General features: G+C 32.4%; 1 protein-coding gene across 1 annotated transcript; it reads left to right on the top strand.

Annotated features, from left to right (window-relative positions):
- The first annotated feature begins 6,274 nt into the window (after positions 1-6,274).
- Positions 6,275-11,595, top strand: LOC121257182 (probable leucine-rich repeat receptor-like protein kinase At2g33170). The gene is made up of 4 exons (XM_041158105.1): positions 6,275-7,052; positions 7,186-7,233; positions 7,512-10,502; positions 10,851-11,595. Exons 3-4 carry the CDS (start codon positions 7,565-7,567, stop codon positions 11,168-11,170), a joined length of 3,258 nt encoding a protein of 1,085 aa, XP_041014039.1. The 5' UTR covers positions 6,275-7,052; positions 7,186-7,233; positions 7,512-7,564; the 3' UTR covers positions 11,171-11,595.
- Positions 11,596-14,916: the final 3,321 nt, after the last annotated feature.

The following is a 14,916-nucleotide window of genomic DNA, read 5'->3' as shown; positions in this document are numbered from 1 at the left end:
ATTCATGTATAGATTATTATTTTAGAATATAATTTTTATATATAATTTATTTATATATAGACTATTCCGAAATGGTACTAGTACCGAAATATCTTATTTCAATGCCTCGACCGAAACGGTATTCAAAACATTGCTTACAATTAAAGATCTAACATGGGTCTTCAAAAGTTAGGAATATTAGGTCTCATTTGGATGTTGAGTTGAGTTGAATTGTTTATGAATAATAGTGAATTGAGATGGTAGAATGAGTTTTATAGGACCCACCTAAGATGAATTTAGATATATTTGGATGTTAAGATGAATTTAGATGTATTTATAAAAAATTAAAAAATATTGTGAGGGTTCTGCATGTAAAGAGGTATTGAATTGAAAAAAATTATGGAGGTTCCGCATGTAAAAAGATATTGAGTTGAAAAAGGTTGTGAGTCTCACGTATAAAGAGATTTTGAATTGAGAAGAATTTAGTGATTTGAAAGTTAAGTATTTAAATATTAAATTTAGTTTAAAATTAGATTGAATTAAATTCATATCTTCTTGATCTCAATTCAGTTAATTGTTCAAGATGATATTTTTTTTCATTCATCTTTATCATAGGGTTCTTGAAAGCTATGAGATGAAAATTGACGTTTTTTTCTTGTTTAGTCATCATCTCTAATTGACCTATGGAAAAGCTATGGATTGACATCAAAATCTGAGATACTTGGTGGAGTTGGCAAAATGGCAACCATGGCGTTGACTACCAACTGGACTCCTACATGTAGGCTTGATGACTTTATATTTAGTTGATGGATGATTTTTTTTTTTTTTTTTTCAATTGATTCAGATTTACGTTTTTGTGAATGTTTTTATATGTTCTTATTTTTTTCGATTTATTTATAAGCCAGTAAAATACAATGACCAAGGTCTTGCGGACAGAAGTTGGGTATGGTGACCATAATCTTATGGCCAGTTTGTATCCCTAATTCATCTCAATTGATTATTATAATTTTTTTAAATTTTAACATAAAATATAATAAATAATACATCGTTTTCAAATTTTAAAATAATAACAATATTAAAAAATAATATTTTAACAATATTTTATCATCTCAATTCAGTTTAACATCCAAACGCATATATTTTTAATATTATTATTATTTTGAAATTTGAAAAAGTTGAATTGTTTATTATATTTTATATTTAAATTTGAAAAAATTATAATGATAAAATTTTATCTAAATTTCTTAATTACAAACCAAATTGTATTTTTGCTTGGAGTGAGAAACTAATATTTTAATGTTAGCTTGAATTGAGAAATTAGAATTTGAATGTTTGGTGAATCAATTATAGTTCTCAATTTTTGACCAACTACGGTAGCAAAAATCTAAATTATTTTAAATTTGCTCAATTCAATGTGAGATGTTTTTTACATCAATTATACAAATTTTAACCAACCTTCTCATTTGGCTAAGCCAATGAAGATGCAATTGGTTTGGCCAAATGTATATTCAAAATTTAGTCAATATCACACTTGTTTTACATTTGTCCATTTCATTTAAATTCAATTCTCACATTGGATTAATTATTCACTTTCTATATAATAATAAAATATTATTAAATTAATAATTTTTTATTTAATTTATTTGTATCATATTTTATAATTTTACCAATTTAATATTAATAATAATTATATTCTAATTAAATTAATATTAAAAAAATCATATTTTCAAAAACCATTTAATGCTAATAACTAAAAATTGAGATTAAACTTATCTAAAATTTTATCTAAATTTCTTATTTACTAACCAAATATCTAGCAACATGCTCATTTCAATGTCAATAAAAAATCCGTACCTACATAAACACCTACAAGTGGTTGGAGTGAGAAATTATTATTTTGATATTTGGTGAATCAATTGTGATTCTTCATCTTTGGCCAACTACTGTAGCAGAAGTCTAAATTATTTTAGAAATGCTCAATCTAATATAGAGTCTTTTTGATATAGATTATCTAAATTTTAGTTATCCTTTAACTTTAACCAAGCCAATGCAGTTGCACTAAGCAGTTGCAGAATTACAATGTTGAGTCTGATGTTATCTTTCTTTGCTTGAATTTTTGCATTGGGATTAGTTCTTGCTTAGGTTTTTTTCTTAAGCTCCGGTTTTGACGTTAACTAGCCACAATTTATTTTATTTTATTATTATAATTTTTTAAATTTTTTACATAAAATATAATAAATAATATAATTTATTCAAATTTCAAAATAATAATAATATTAAAAAATAATATTATAATAATATTTTATTTAATTCATCTAAAATTATCTCAACTCATTTTTAAATCTAAACATAATAATCTCGTTTAAACAATAAATTAAAATAAAAAATTATTAACAAATTATCTTTTTAATAATAATATTAGGTTGATATTTAAAAAATTAAATTATTTTATATATTTTATATAAAATTTTAAAAATAAAATAAATTTTAATAATATTTTATTATCTAAATTCAAATCAACTCAAAGTTAAAGTTCAGCTTAATGAATGAGTGCCTAAAGTTGACTACTTTACTAACACGTGAAAGGGTCAGGCCACAAGAAAGGGCCCCACTTTGGAGTTGGCAATCTGGTTTGGCAATCATAGCTGGGGCCCTCTCTCTCTTTTTTTTTTTTATTATTATTATTATTATTTATTTAAGCAAACAAAATATTTTATTAAAAAATATGATACGGGAGGAGAGAATGAAGTTTTTCAACAAATACTCTAAAATAATAACAACAGTATAAATTGGTGGATAAAAAAGTTATTCCGATACATGCAAATAAAAAAATCATAAATTTATTAAAAAATAATTATTTAATTGAGTAAAGATAATACAATCAGTTTTGTGGTGACTTTTTCCTGCAGGAATATCTTTTCTCAAACCCAATAATATAGAAAAAAAAAAAAAAAAAACATGAAAGATAAGGCTGTGAGCAATTTTCAAGGAAATATTTATTTGTGGGTAGTCAGAATGCATTCTCTCTCTTCCATTCAGCTCCATTTAATATAATGTGATTGTGATTAAGTGCATATATGATTGATGGGGAAAAGGTAAAATCTATGTGAAAATTATGGATAAATCAGGAATTTAAGTTAATTTCAAATGCAGTTAAATTGAGCAAACAGGCCATATGAATGTCTATATAAATTGTGAGTTATACATATAATTATTTTTGTATATTTTTAATGCACTTCATTGATGTGATTAGTCAAAATAGTTATTTTATGTTAAAAAAAAGTGACACGGCCAATCATATTAATGGAATACACAAAAAATACGTAAAAATGACTGATCATATAATTTTTTATAAATTATTACCATGTCTCCATCTTAAGTTTTTTTATCTGGAAACTAGTATGAAAAACATATATTTCATGTTATTATAGTGTGTCACCCACGTAGACTTAGAAGCCCCCAAAAAAAAAAAAAAAAATTCTAAATAAAATCATGTATTTGATTAATCATAACATGTCAATGTAGGTGTTTTCTTAATAATTTTATTACTCAGTGATAGAAAATATTCTCAACCTAATTAATTTGAATAGGTTGAGAATATTGATAAGAACTTTATTATTATTATTAATAATTAACCCTAGACAAAATATGATAAAAACACTCACAGCTTGCCACGTGTTAAACATGTAAGATCACTTCCATGGGTCCTCTAATTATAAAAAGGACATAGAACCCCAAAAATATGGGTAGCTCATGTGGTTGGTGCACATATCTTGTTTTAAATTGAACCCTCTTTATTATTATTATTATTATTATTATTATTATTATTATTATTATTATTTATACAGGCATGATGGATTTTACTTTATTTTTACATACGATAAAACTTACTTTTTAGACAATGTTATTTATTAAATTGTAAGATCATTGACGAAATATCACATTTTTATGTTCAAATAAAGGCACCATGACTCGATGAAGTAATAGACATTCGGTCGTTAATATGTCAATCATGTAGTGGATCAATTTATGGATTTAATAATAATAATAATAATAATAATAATAAAAATCTTCAATTTGATTGAATTGTGAATTGAATATTCTTTTTTATTTTTTAACACTTTATAACGACCAAGTGAAATATTTTTATTTTTCATCTCGACACTTATTATATCTAATCATCCCAATTAATGTATCACATTTTATAAGACTAATTAAAATGTGTCATATCAGACAATAGGGCTAAAAATTGACATGATTGGTGCGATTTTGGTGCAAAATTGACACCGCATCGATGAGTTTTAGAGAGGCTTAGAACTGGCCAAACTAGTTGATTGGAGGAGAGAAAATTGGTAGCCTCGGTCTCGACATGAATTGGTGCGGTTCATTGGTCTACCGTCGACATCTTTATCAAGGAGGAGGAGAGTAATGGACTTTACTGTCAGTGGAGAAGAAGCGAATCTGCATAGGAAAAAACTAAAAAGAAGAAGAAGATGTGGGAAGAAGAAGAATAAGGGAATTATTAATCTTAGATTTCATCTTCTTCTTCTTTTTTTTTTTTTTTTAATAATAAAACTCATTAATAAAACGACGCAATTTCACTTATTGTTAATCGGCCGGTTTCAAATTTTGGTAGCCAGTCCGCAGCGATGATGGTTAATCCCATTGGTTTCTCTATAGCCCTAACTGACAACCTAGCTAATTATGATGTCATGAGACATACAATAAGTAGTAAGTTTTTCATCTCTTATTCATGAATTTCCTATATATAAGATTATTTTGTTTTCTATGAATCTTGCAAGTCTTTTGTATATTTGGTACTAATTTTTCTAAAGACTCAATATTTATATACAATAAAACGAGGTAATCAATAAAATTAACATACCGTCTTATTCTTAAAAAAAATCTTAAGTATATCATATCAAATAATACAATCGAAAACTTAATAAATTTTAAAATAAAAAATAACGTTACCTTACAACCAAAAATTAAAAGATAAAAACACAAACAAATTGTTCACACAAAACCTTTTTTGGGATAAAAAATGATAGGAATTTGGACGCCCTCTCAACACATACTGACCATTGGATTGATTATGGTTATGTGGCTAAAAAAAAAAAAAAAAAAAGAGAGAGAGAGAGAGAGAATGTACAGTGAAGAAGCAACAGTCGGTACAAGGAGCCTGGAGCTGAAAATGTGCCCCAGTCCCAACAGTTCTCCTCAATTTCCACAATTTCAAGTGGTCCCCACACCAGTTCTCGCCTTTCAAGATTGCATCATTTGTCGACAGACAGACTGATTAGACCACTAAGGTGGACCGTCCGATAGGGACATAAAGCCAAGTGTTTGGACGCGTCCAAATTCTCGAGACCGATAATGAGTAATGTTATACAGTAATAATGTATAAATATCGTATAATTATTTAAAAAAAAATAAAATTTATTATAAAAAATTAATTTCTATTCATATAAATTTCATAATTATTATTTTTTTAAAATGATTATACAATATTTAGACTGTAACTATCATTCTCTTATTATTATTATTTTATTATTCTACATTGAATTTGAAATTTTTATTTTTTTAAAGTATTTTTTAATAGATTTAATTATTAAAAAAATAAAAAAAATAATAAATAAGTGGTAGGAAGTAGTAAGCCAATCATTATCATAAACTAAATAGTTGTCCTCCCTTGAAGAACAATAATATGCCGTTTGGATAGTGAGTTAAGGAAAAATCTTACTTATCAACCCCACATACCACATACTATACATACTTTTTAAAATTTTTTTTTCTTATTAAATGTGTAGTATATGAATGATAAGTAGAATAACTCAATTAGTTCAGAAAGAATAAAATGAAAAAAATTTTTTTAAAAAATAAAAAAGTGTTGCGTGTGGATGATAAGTAACAAAACTCGTGAGTTGAGATGAGATGAAAGTTAAAAGTTGAATAAAATATTATTAGAATATTATTTTTTAATATTATTATTATTTTAAGAATTGAAAAAGTTAGAATGTTTATTATATTTTGTATAAAAATTTAAAAAAATTATAATAATAGAATGAGATAAAATGAAATGAAACACTTTTATTATTCTAACGATGTGTCTAATTTTGGATGAATGAGTTAAATGCTTTTGATTCTTCATCTTCTTTGAGTGCTCTTTGTTTTTCCTCCACTAAACTTGTTGTATAGGTTAAATTTCTTCCCTCCCAAAAAAAAGCAAGAATGTTTTAAGGATATTTATTTTTTTAATATTAAGTTATTAACTAAGCAATGTGAGCAATGAAATCCACTCTAAACTGATAAGAACTTTAGGCCATTTTTTAGCGCTAAAAAGTTGTGGCAGGCTGACATGAATATTTATTCATGGAGGACTTGGAAGCAAGATTAGATTAGAGGCGGCCGCAAAACCAGAGAAGCAAACTGCAGTGGCTACCTACCAAACCCAAGCAGCCGTCCTAATCAGAAAAATCCCGAAGTTCTCTCTTCTGTTCACTTTTTTCAAGCACTAAGATGCTGAGAGAAACTTATACATAGCTGATAGCCCCACTCCGGAGACGGCGTCAGCCGTAGCCATTAAGGCGAGGAGGAAACGATGGCATGCCTTGTCGGCCATTAAATCTTCGACGGAGAGCTTTCGCCCGTCCCTTTGAATCTACCTAAAAGAACCTTCACGAGTCACGACAGCAACCATAACTGTAGCACAAAGTTTCGGCTTTGCAATCTTTTTCAATAAAATATTGTAGAGAAAATAATTTTTTCGGATTTATTGCACTTTGTGTTTCCTGGTTGAAAAGCCGCAAAAAGGAGGGTAGATTTTTCTGGTTCTTTTTGTAACTGTTTTTTTTTTTTTCCTCTTCTCTCTTCTTTTTGGAAAAAATCTTGGCCCGTCGATCGAGGATCCCACCAATTGTGAGGAAAAGGCGAACTGGGTTTGCTTGTTTTCACCCTTCGATTCATGAATTACACGGTTTTCATTTTGTCATGGCAAGCAGGACTCTATTGGCAGTGGTGGTCTCGCTGCTTTCATCATGTCTTTCTTGACGAGTGATCACGGGCTTTGAAAGGTGCGTTTTAACTTGTAATAGTCACTGTGATCTTTGTTGGAAATTTTCAATTTTGTGTATTGTTTGCTTGTTTAGACTATATTTCATTGGTTTGGTAACAAGCTGACTTCTTTTGATTATTGAATTTCTGGGTGGTGGTTGTTACTTGGTTTACCAGTCGTAAATATTTTTAGTTGTTCAGGTGATGGCTTTATCACTGTTTTCATTTATCTTTTAATTTCTCTTAAGTTGTTCTTTTTTCTCGTTTAGATGATTGAATTTAAATTGTAGATTAATCTCTCAATCACTTATTTTAGTTTGTTTAGTTAATTGAAAACTGATTTTGGGTACACTTCATTTTGATTGTCTTATCTCACTTTTTGAAATTTTTTTGTCATTATAGAAATCCAATTACCTTCCTGCAGTTATGAAATGTGATGTTACTATAATTTGTAATCTGAAGTAGTTATGCGTGTGCAGGTATTACTATATCTAATTATGTCGTAATTCTTATCAGTTAGAGCACCACTAAAATGTCGGGGAATATCAATTCGAGGAGCATTGTGGGATTGAGGTTTATCGGGTTCTTGCTTGTTGCTACCTTACTTTTTTGTATTTCAGAGGGGTTGAATTCGGAGGGGCTTTACCTCCTGGAGCTGAGAAAGGGTCTTGGCGATCATTTTAACTTTTTGGGAAATTGGAACTCCACTGATCAAACACCATGTGGATGGGTTGGTGTGACTTGCACCTCTGATAATGATCCCGTCGTCTATTCACTTCACTTGAATTCAAAGAATCTTTCTGGAACCCTGAGCTCTAGCATTGGTGGTTTGGTCCATCTTACTGAGCTTAATCTCTCTGATAATGAGCTCACTGGAGACATACCTAGGGAGATTGGAAACTGTTCCATGTTGAAGCATCTTTATTTGAATAATAATCAATTTGATGGGCAACTTCCTGCTGAGTTGGGGAATCTGTCTCGTTTAATAGGATTGAATGTATGCAACAATAGAATATCTGGCCCTATTCCGGAGGAGTTCGGAAACTTGTCTTTATTGGTTGATTTTGTGGTATATACCAACAATCTCACAGGCCCATTACCTCGTTCTATTGGGAATCTCAAGCAGCTAACTTCATTTAAAGCTGGGCAAAATGCTATTTCTGGTAGCATACCAGCCGAAATAGGTGGATGTGAGAGCTTGAAATTTCTTGGTCTTACCCAAAATAATATAGAAGGGAAAATACCAAAGGAAATTGGGATGCTGGGCAAGTTGAAAGATCTGATTCTACATTCAAACCAGCTTTCGGGGTTTATCCCAAAGGAACTTGGGAACTGTACAAGCCTTGTGACCCTTGCTTTGAATGATAATGATCTCGGGGGATCTATACCTAAGGAGATTGGGAACCTCAAATCATTGTGGAAGTTGTACCTATATAGGAATAAGTTGAATGGAACGATGCCAAGGGAGGTTGGGAATCTTTCTCTGGCCCTTGAAATTGATTTCTCGGAGAACTATTTGACAGGTGAGATCCCCTCCGAGTTCAGTAAGATCACAAACTTAAGCTTACTGTACCTTTTCCAGAACCAGCTTACAGGTGTTATACCAAATGAGCTCAGTAGCTTGATGAACCTGACAAAAGTTGACCTCTCAATTAATCAGCTCACAGGTCCTATTCCATTTGGGTTTCAGTCTTTGACTAACATGACCATGTTGCAGCTTTTCAACAACTTTCTGAGTGGCAGCATTCCTCCGGGGCTTGGTCTTTACAGCAGACTTTGGGTGCTCGATTTATCAAACAACCAACTAACAGGAAGAATACCACCTCATCTTTGCCAACACTTTAACTTGATTTTGTTGAATCTGGATTCTAATAAGCTGCATGGAAATATCCCAGTTGGGGTCATCAACTGCCAATCATTGGTGCAACTTCGTCTAGTTGGAAACAACCTTACTGGAAGCTTCCCGTCAGACTTGTGCAAATTAGTGAACCTTTCTGCTGTTGAATTGGATCAAAACAGTTTCAGCGGTCCAATTCCTCCAGTTATTGGGAACTGCCAAAAGTTGCAGAGACTTCATATTGCAGAAAATTACTTTACATCAGAGTTGCCTAAGGAAATAGGAAATCTATCTCAATTGGTGACTTTTAATGTTTCTTCGAACTTGCTTACGGGAAGGATTCTGCCTGAAATTGTTAATTGCAAGATGCTTCAACGGCTTGATCTCAGCCAAAATAGGTTTATAGATGTGTTACCAAATGAGCTCGGAATCCTTTTGCAGCTGGAGCTTCTCAGACTATCAGAAAATAATTTTTCTGGACAAATACCTTCAGCATTGGGAAACCTCTCCCACTTGACAGAGTTGCAGATGGGTGGCAATTCTTTTTCTGGTGAAATACCTCTTGAGTTGGGTTCTCTTTCAAGCTTGCAGATTGCATTGAATCTGAGCAATAATAATCTCACTGGGAGAATACCAGAAGAGCTTGGCAATCTTAAAATACTGGAATACCTCTACCTCAATAATAATCAATTGACTGGTGAAATTCCCAGCACATTCGAAAATCTGTCGAGTTTATTGGGCTGCAATTTCTCATACAATGACCTTACTGGACCTTTACCTTCTGTACCACTGTTTCAGAACATGGACATCAACAGCTTCACTGGGAACAAAGGGCTTTGTGGTGGCCTTCTTCAAGGTTGCAGTGGAAAATCATCTTCATCATCTATTCCATCTTTGGAAAGAGTTGGTGCTCCTCAGGGTAAAATCATTACAGCAATTGCGGCTGCTGTGGGTGGGGTTTCTCTCATTCTAATTGTGATTCTTCTATATTTCATGAGACGTCCAGCTGAGACAGTTCCTTCCTTGCAAGATAAGGACATTCCATCGCCAGATTCAGACATCTATTTTCCACCAAAAGATGGGTTCACTTTCCAAGATCTGGTTGAGGCCACAAACAATTTTCATGACAGCTATGTTGTTGGAAGGGGAGCTTGTGGAACAGTTTATAAAGCAGTCATGCATTCTGGAAAGACCATTGCCGTTAAGAAGCTAGCATCTAACAGGGAGGGGAACAACATTGAGAACAGTTTTCGGGCCGAGATTTCAACTCTTGGGAAGATTAGGCATCGTAACATTGTGAAGCTATATGGTTTCTGCTATCATCATGATTCCAATCTGCTTCTCTATGAGTACATGGCTAAGGGTAGCTTGGGTGAAATGCTTCATGGGGCCTCTTGTAGTCTGGAATGGCCAACTCGGTTCACAATAGCTCTTGGAGCTGCTGAAGGTCTTTCTTATTTACATCATGATTGCAAACCAAGGATTATTCACCGTGATATAAAGTCCAATAATATTCTACTAGATGAAGGCTTTGAAGCCCATGTTGGTGACTTTGGTTTGGCAAAAGTAATCGACATGCCTCAATCTAAATCAATGTCAGCGGTCGCAGGATCATATGGGTACATTGCTCCAGGTAAGCATGCTGCATCCTTTTAAGCGCTTTCAGACTCCCGTTTTAGACTCACTAAAGACACTTTATTATTATTAGTCTATATGATTATTTCTAATACAAAGTCTGTTATAAGGAAATGCTTACTATGGTTAATAGAGTCCTAGCCATGATAGGGCACTTTGATTCGTCAAAATGATCCTATCATACTGACAGATAGCAATACAAATACAAATTTTAAGTTTGGCTCAGTGGCAAATCTCTCTCTCTCTCTCTCTCTCTCTGCTTTGCTTAGCTAAGCCATGCCTTTTGAATATTACAATTCAGTGTTTACATAGAAATGATTAAAACATTATACTCTTGTTTGTGCAGAATATGCATACACTATGAAGGTTACAGAAAAATGTGACATCTATAGCTATGGAGTGGTTTTATTAGAGTTGCTAACTGGAAAAACTCCTGTACAACCACTAGATCAAGGGGGTGATCTTGTCACATGGGTGAGAAAGTACGTTCGAGACCATTCATTGACATCTGTGATACTTGACCCGAGACTGAATCTTGAAGACAAAAGTATAGTTGAACACATGCTTACCGTCTTAAAAATTGCTTTGATGTGCACAAGTATGTCGCATTTGGACCGACCATCAATGCGAGAAGTCGTCTCGATGCTTATCGAGTCTAATGAGTGAGAAGGGAACTTTACTGTCTCCAATTTATGATCTGCTTAAAGTTGATGCCTTCTGTAAGTATGTGACCGTTTCAAATATCTATTAACTGAGGTGATTTCTTGGGGGCTGGTTCTTCCTAGTACTTTTCACAAGGGAAAAAATGACAGTCTCTTGTACATGTTTTCATCAAAAGAATATCATTGTTGGGCTTCTGCTTTTAGTTTATGGGGAACTTATAATTCTCTGAAATATCGTATTTGCTTTTTCAATTACTGCGGTATGATCACTCTGGTGTTCTGCTGTAGTACTTTTCCATATGTATCTTAAAGGTCCTCAAGTTAATGGAATTGGTAGAAGGATGATATTTATCTTCATGTATATAATACCTCGAAGGATGTGAATAATTTATTGCTGATTATATATGGTGGTGAACACTTTACATGGCACACATGAATGTTCTCTCAATGCCAAGGTAGTATGCAAGACTGATGGAATTGCTTCTGTTTGGATTACTCTAGGTTGAGTTAGTTGCTAACAAATTAGTGGACATGTCATTTCAAATACTAGAAAGCTTGGCTTTCAGATGCTTTGCTTGGCCAAGTAGTTGTATTGAACATCATTGAATTAAGGTCCTAGTTTTCTAGAATGCTTTTTTCTTCCTACATTATTTCTAGTGCTCTAGTTTGCAATATGGTTGCTTCCAAGTTCCACCTCCATCTGTGCCCGTAATCAGGGCGCGCTGTGAGATGAATGAAGCGACACGAGCTCAGTTCAAAATTGGGTTGATCAGGTAATCAGGTTCCAAATGACTCGGGTACTCAGCTTTGAAAGATCAACGAACCAAGCCTGGAAAACCAACTAATTGAGTCGACCCTTTTCTTTTCCTTAAAAAAGTTAAATCTAGCTGAGCTTGAATCTAGTTTGGCTCAACAAAATACTTATTTAAGAAGCTTAATAAAGAAGACTAATCAAGTAGCTACTTGAGATCGGTTAGATCAAACTCGAGTTCGGCTCGATTCAATTATTAAATGAGGCATTTGTAAATAAAAAACCATGATCGATTATCAAATTATACAACTTGTATAAATTCCGACTTGATTTGTATATGCTCATATAAATTCGATAACTTTGTATTTATTATTATTTTTATAATATCATTTTTAACTTTATAATAATGAGAATATCTAAAGTCTTAAAAGGATAGGATGAAATTATGCTCTTAATACTATAAGTGTTGCTTCTGCCCTTATGAATTAATGTAATAATTAATAAGTGTATATGAACTAAATAAATATATTTAAAAAAACTCAAAATTTGTTTGTCAAAACTCAAAAATAAAATAGTAAGATAGGACAAAAAAACCTATTTTGTTAAAAACAAGTAGCTTATGTTTGAACTTATTTTTATAATAAATAAGTTGTTCGTGAACTGAAAATATGATTCGACGATCAATTTAAGATATTCGTATTCACGTTTGAATAAAAATTAAAACAATACAACTTAACCACACAGAACTCCTAAATTCATTCAAGGTTGTTCGGGAGAAAAATTGCATCAAAGTTTTGAGTTACCTACTACGTACGTACATACGCTCAATACATACTGCTCATTTACAAGCTCCTGCATGTGTGCATGCGAAGAAAACAATTTAATATCAGTAAAAAGCAATCAGATCGTGAAATGGAAGCTGCTTCTTTGGTTTAATCAGAAGTTTCCATCGGTTTTTAAAGGAGACCCATTTTCGGTTTCCCTCTCCTTCATTTGTTTTTGTCAAGTTTTTTTTTTTTTAATTGATAGTGGATGTTCAAGAACACAGTCTCCAACTAATCTTGAGGATGCACAGATCCTCGATAAGGAGTTTTCGTCAGTAAACGTCCTTTCTTTTTAACCATATGTATCTGTTTTTTTCGAAGTTCATGACGAGTTCAAGTATTCATTACTGCAAGGGGCTAGCACAGCTCGTTTTCAAACTCTCTCTCTCTCGATCAAGCACGGGAATTGGACAGCATGCAACGTGAATCTCGGCCTTAAACTCATGCAGTGATAGAGGCTGCAAATATGTTTATAGAATCCCTGTAAATCTGCACTAATGTATATAATCTGTGCATGATCCTAGGCTAGACAATTTCCATATTTCTGCGCGCTGACAGAAATCTTGTACATTGTCTATATATTTGTAATATCTTGACATATAATGCAGGACAGTTTCCATCCATCGGTTTGTTCTGTTTTAGGGTCACCTGGTCATTAAGAAGCAACTTTTATGTTGATGGCCAGAATCAAATAATTTTCAAATCCTTTTGGAAGGAATTTATGAGAAGGGTGAGATCGATCGATCGTGGATATTAAGTTAATCGTATATCATGGCAAATTCAAACAAGAAAGAAAATAAAAGTAAAAAAAGACCCAAAGAATGCCAATAGAAAGAAAAGGCAGGCCAGGGGGGATTCTTTATTTGATCTTAAAGGAGCAAATTAACACATGAAATGTGGAGACCGGAGGGTCTAGGACTGTTCATGGAGACCAGTCATAGCAGAGATCGTACTTACTAGTCTCTTCATTAAACATACAAGGATGATCAGCCTTAATGTTCCACAAACAAAGGGTGCAATGCTTTTGATCCCTATTGGCGATGTATATATCAAAATGATGGAACACATCATTCCATTGAAAGCCGCAGTGGAAAAGCGTAGTCCCCTGGAAGTTGGGCCTGAATCCGAATTCGTAGTAACCAGAATGATTGGAAATAAGGTGGGTGCCAAGGTCATCCTCCCCTGACATACAGTGCACTGAAAGGTCCATACCTTCACCCAAATCGTTACTGATGCGTACGCGTGCTTTGTGTTGCAGAAACCCGGCCTCGCTCATGCAGAACACTCTAGCCATCAGGATCATGAGCACCAAAACTACTACATGTTTGCTTATGCATGGAACCATGTTGTTCATGATGATGATGTTCTGATCTCTGTCTTCTTCTCTTCTGATCTTAAGTTGGTTTTGGTGGTCGGGGTGGAAATCATGCATGAAACCTTATTTATAGGGGAGGATGAATGATCAGTATCGACATTGTTTTCTGTCCAATTAATTAATGTGGTTTTACAACTTTACATTCGGCATCGGGTTGTAAGTACGTAGTAAAACTTGTCTAAATACTTGTAATCTATTGACAATGCGTAAAATAATATAATGCTGATCAATGGATCACATTAATATATTAATGTTTCTAGAATTTTAATATAATTTATGATATCATAATTAATATACTCCTCCCTTTAATGACGAGGTCTAATAGATAAAATATTTAATTAATTTATGGGATTCAAATTTTGTTATGATTGTCTGGAAAATTTAAGTCAATAATTAATGTAGTTAATATTTTTTTTAAATCTGGGTTATACATTATTAAAGTATAGGTGAATTGACCATTTAGATTATATTCTAACATGGATTATTGCGAGAGAGGGACAGATAAAATAAGAATTATAACAATTATTAGACGTATATTAATATTATATATCCAAGAAATTATATACTCACATGAGCAATCTATAAATGATGCAAATATAGACCACATTATATTATACTGAACTTATAAGTGATCTATAAAACCCGAAGTTAATCGGTGTTTATTATCCTAATTAATTTATTAGTATCTTATGTCCTAGCTTGGTGATCTGTCTCGAGGGTAATATGGTCTCACCGGTTATAGAAACGATTTAGTAATGGCATTTTAGAAAGGGAGAGCTATTAATTAGCTAGTAATTATG

Source organism: Juglans microcarpa x Juglans regia, chromosome 1D (genome assembly GCF_004785595.1).
Source record: "Juglans microcarpa x Juglans regia isolate MS1-56 chromosome 1D, Jm3101_v1.0, whole genome shotgun sequence".
In the NCBI taxonomy this organism is placed as follows: domain Eukaryota; kingdom Viridiplantae; phylum Streptophyta; class Magnoliopsida; order Fagales; family Juglandaceae; genus Juglans; species Juglans microcarpa x Juglans regia.
Note: the sequence above shows the minus strand (reverse complement) of the source record. Positions and strands in the feature narration are given on the sequence as shown.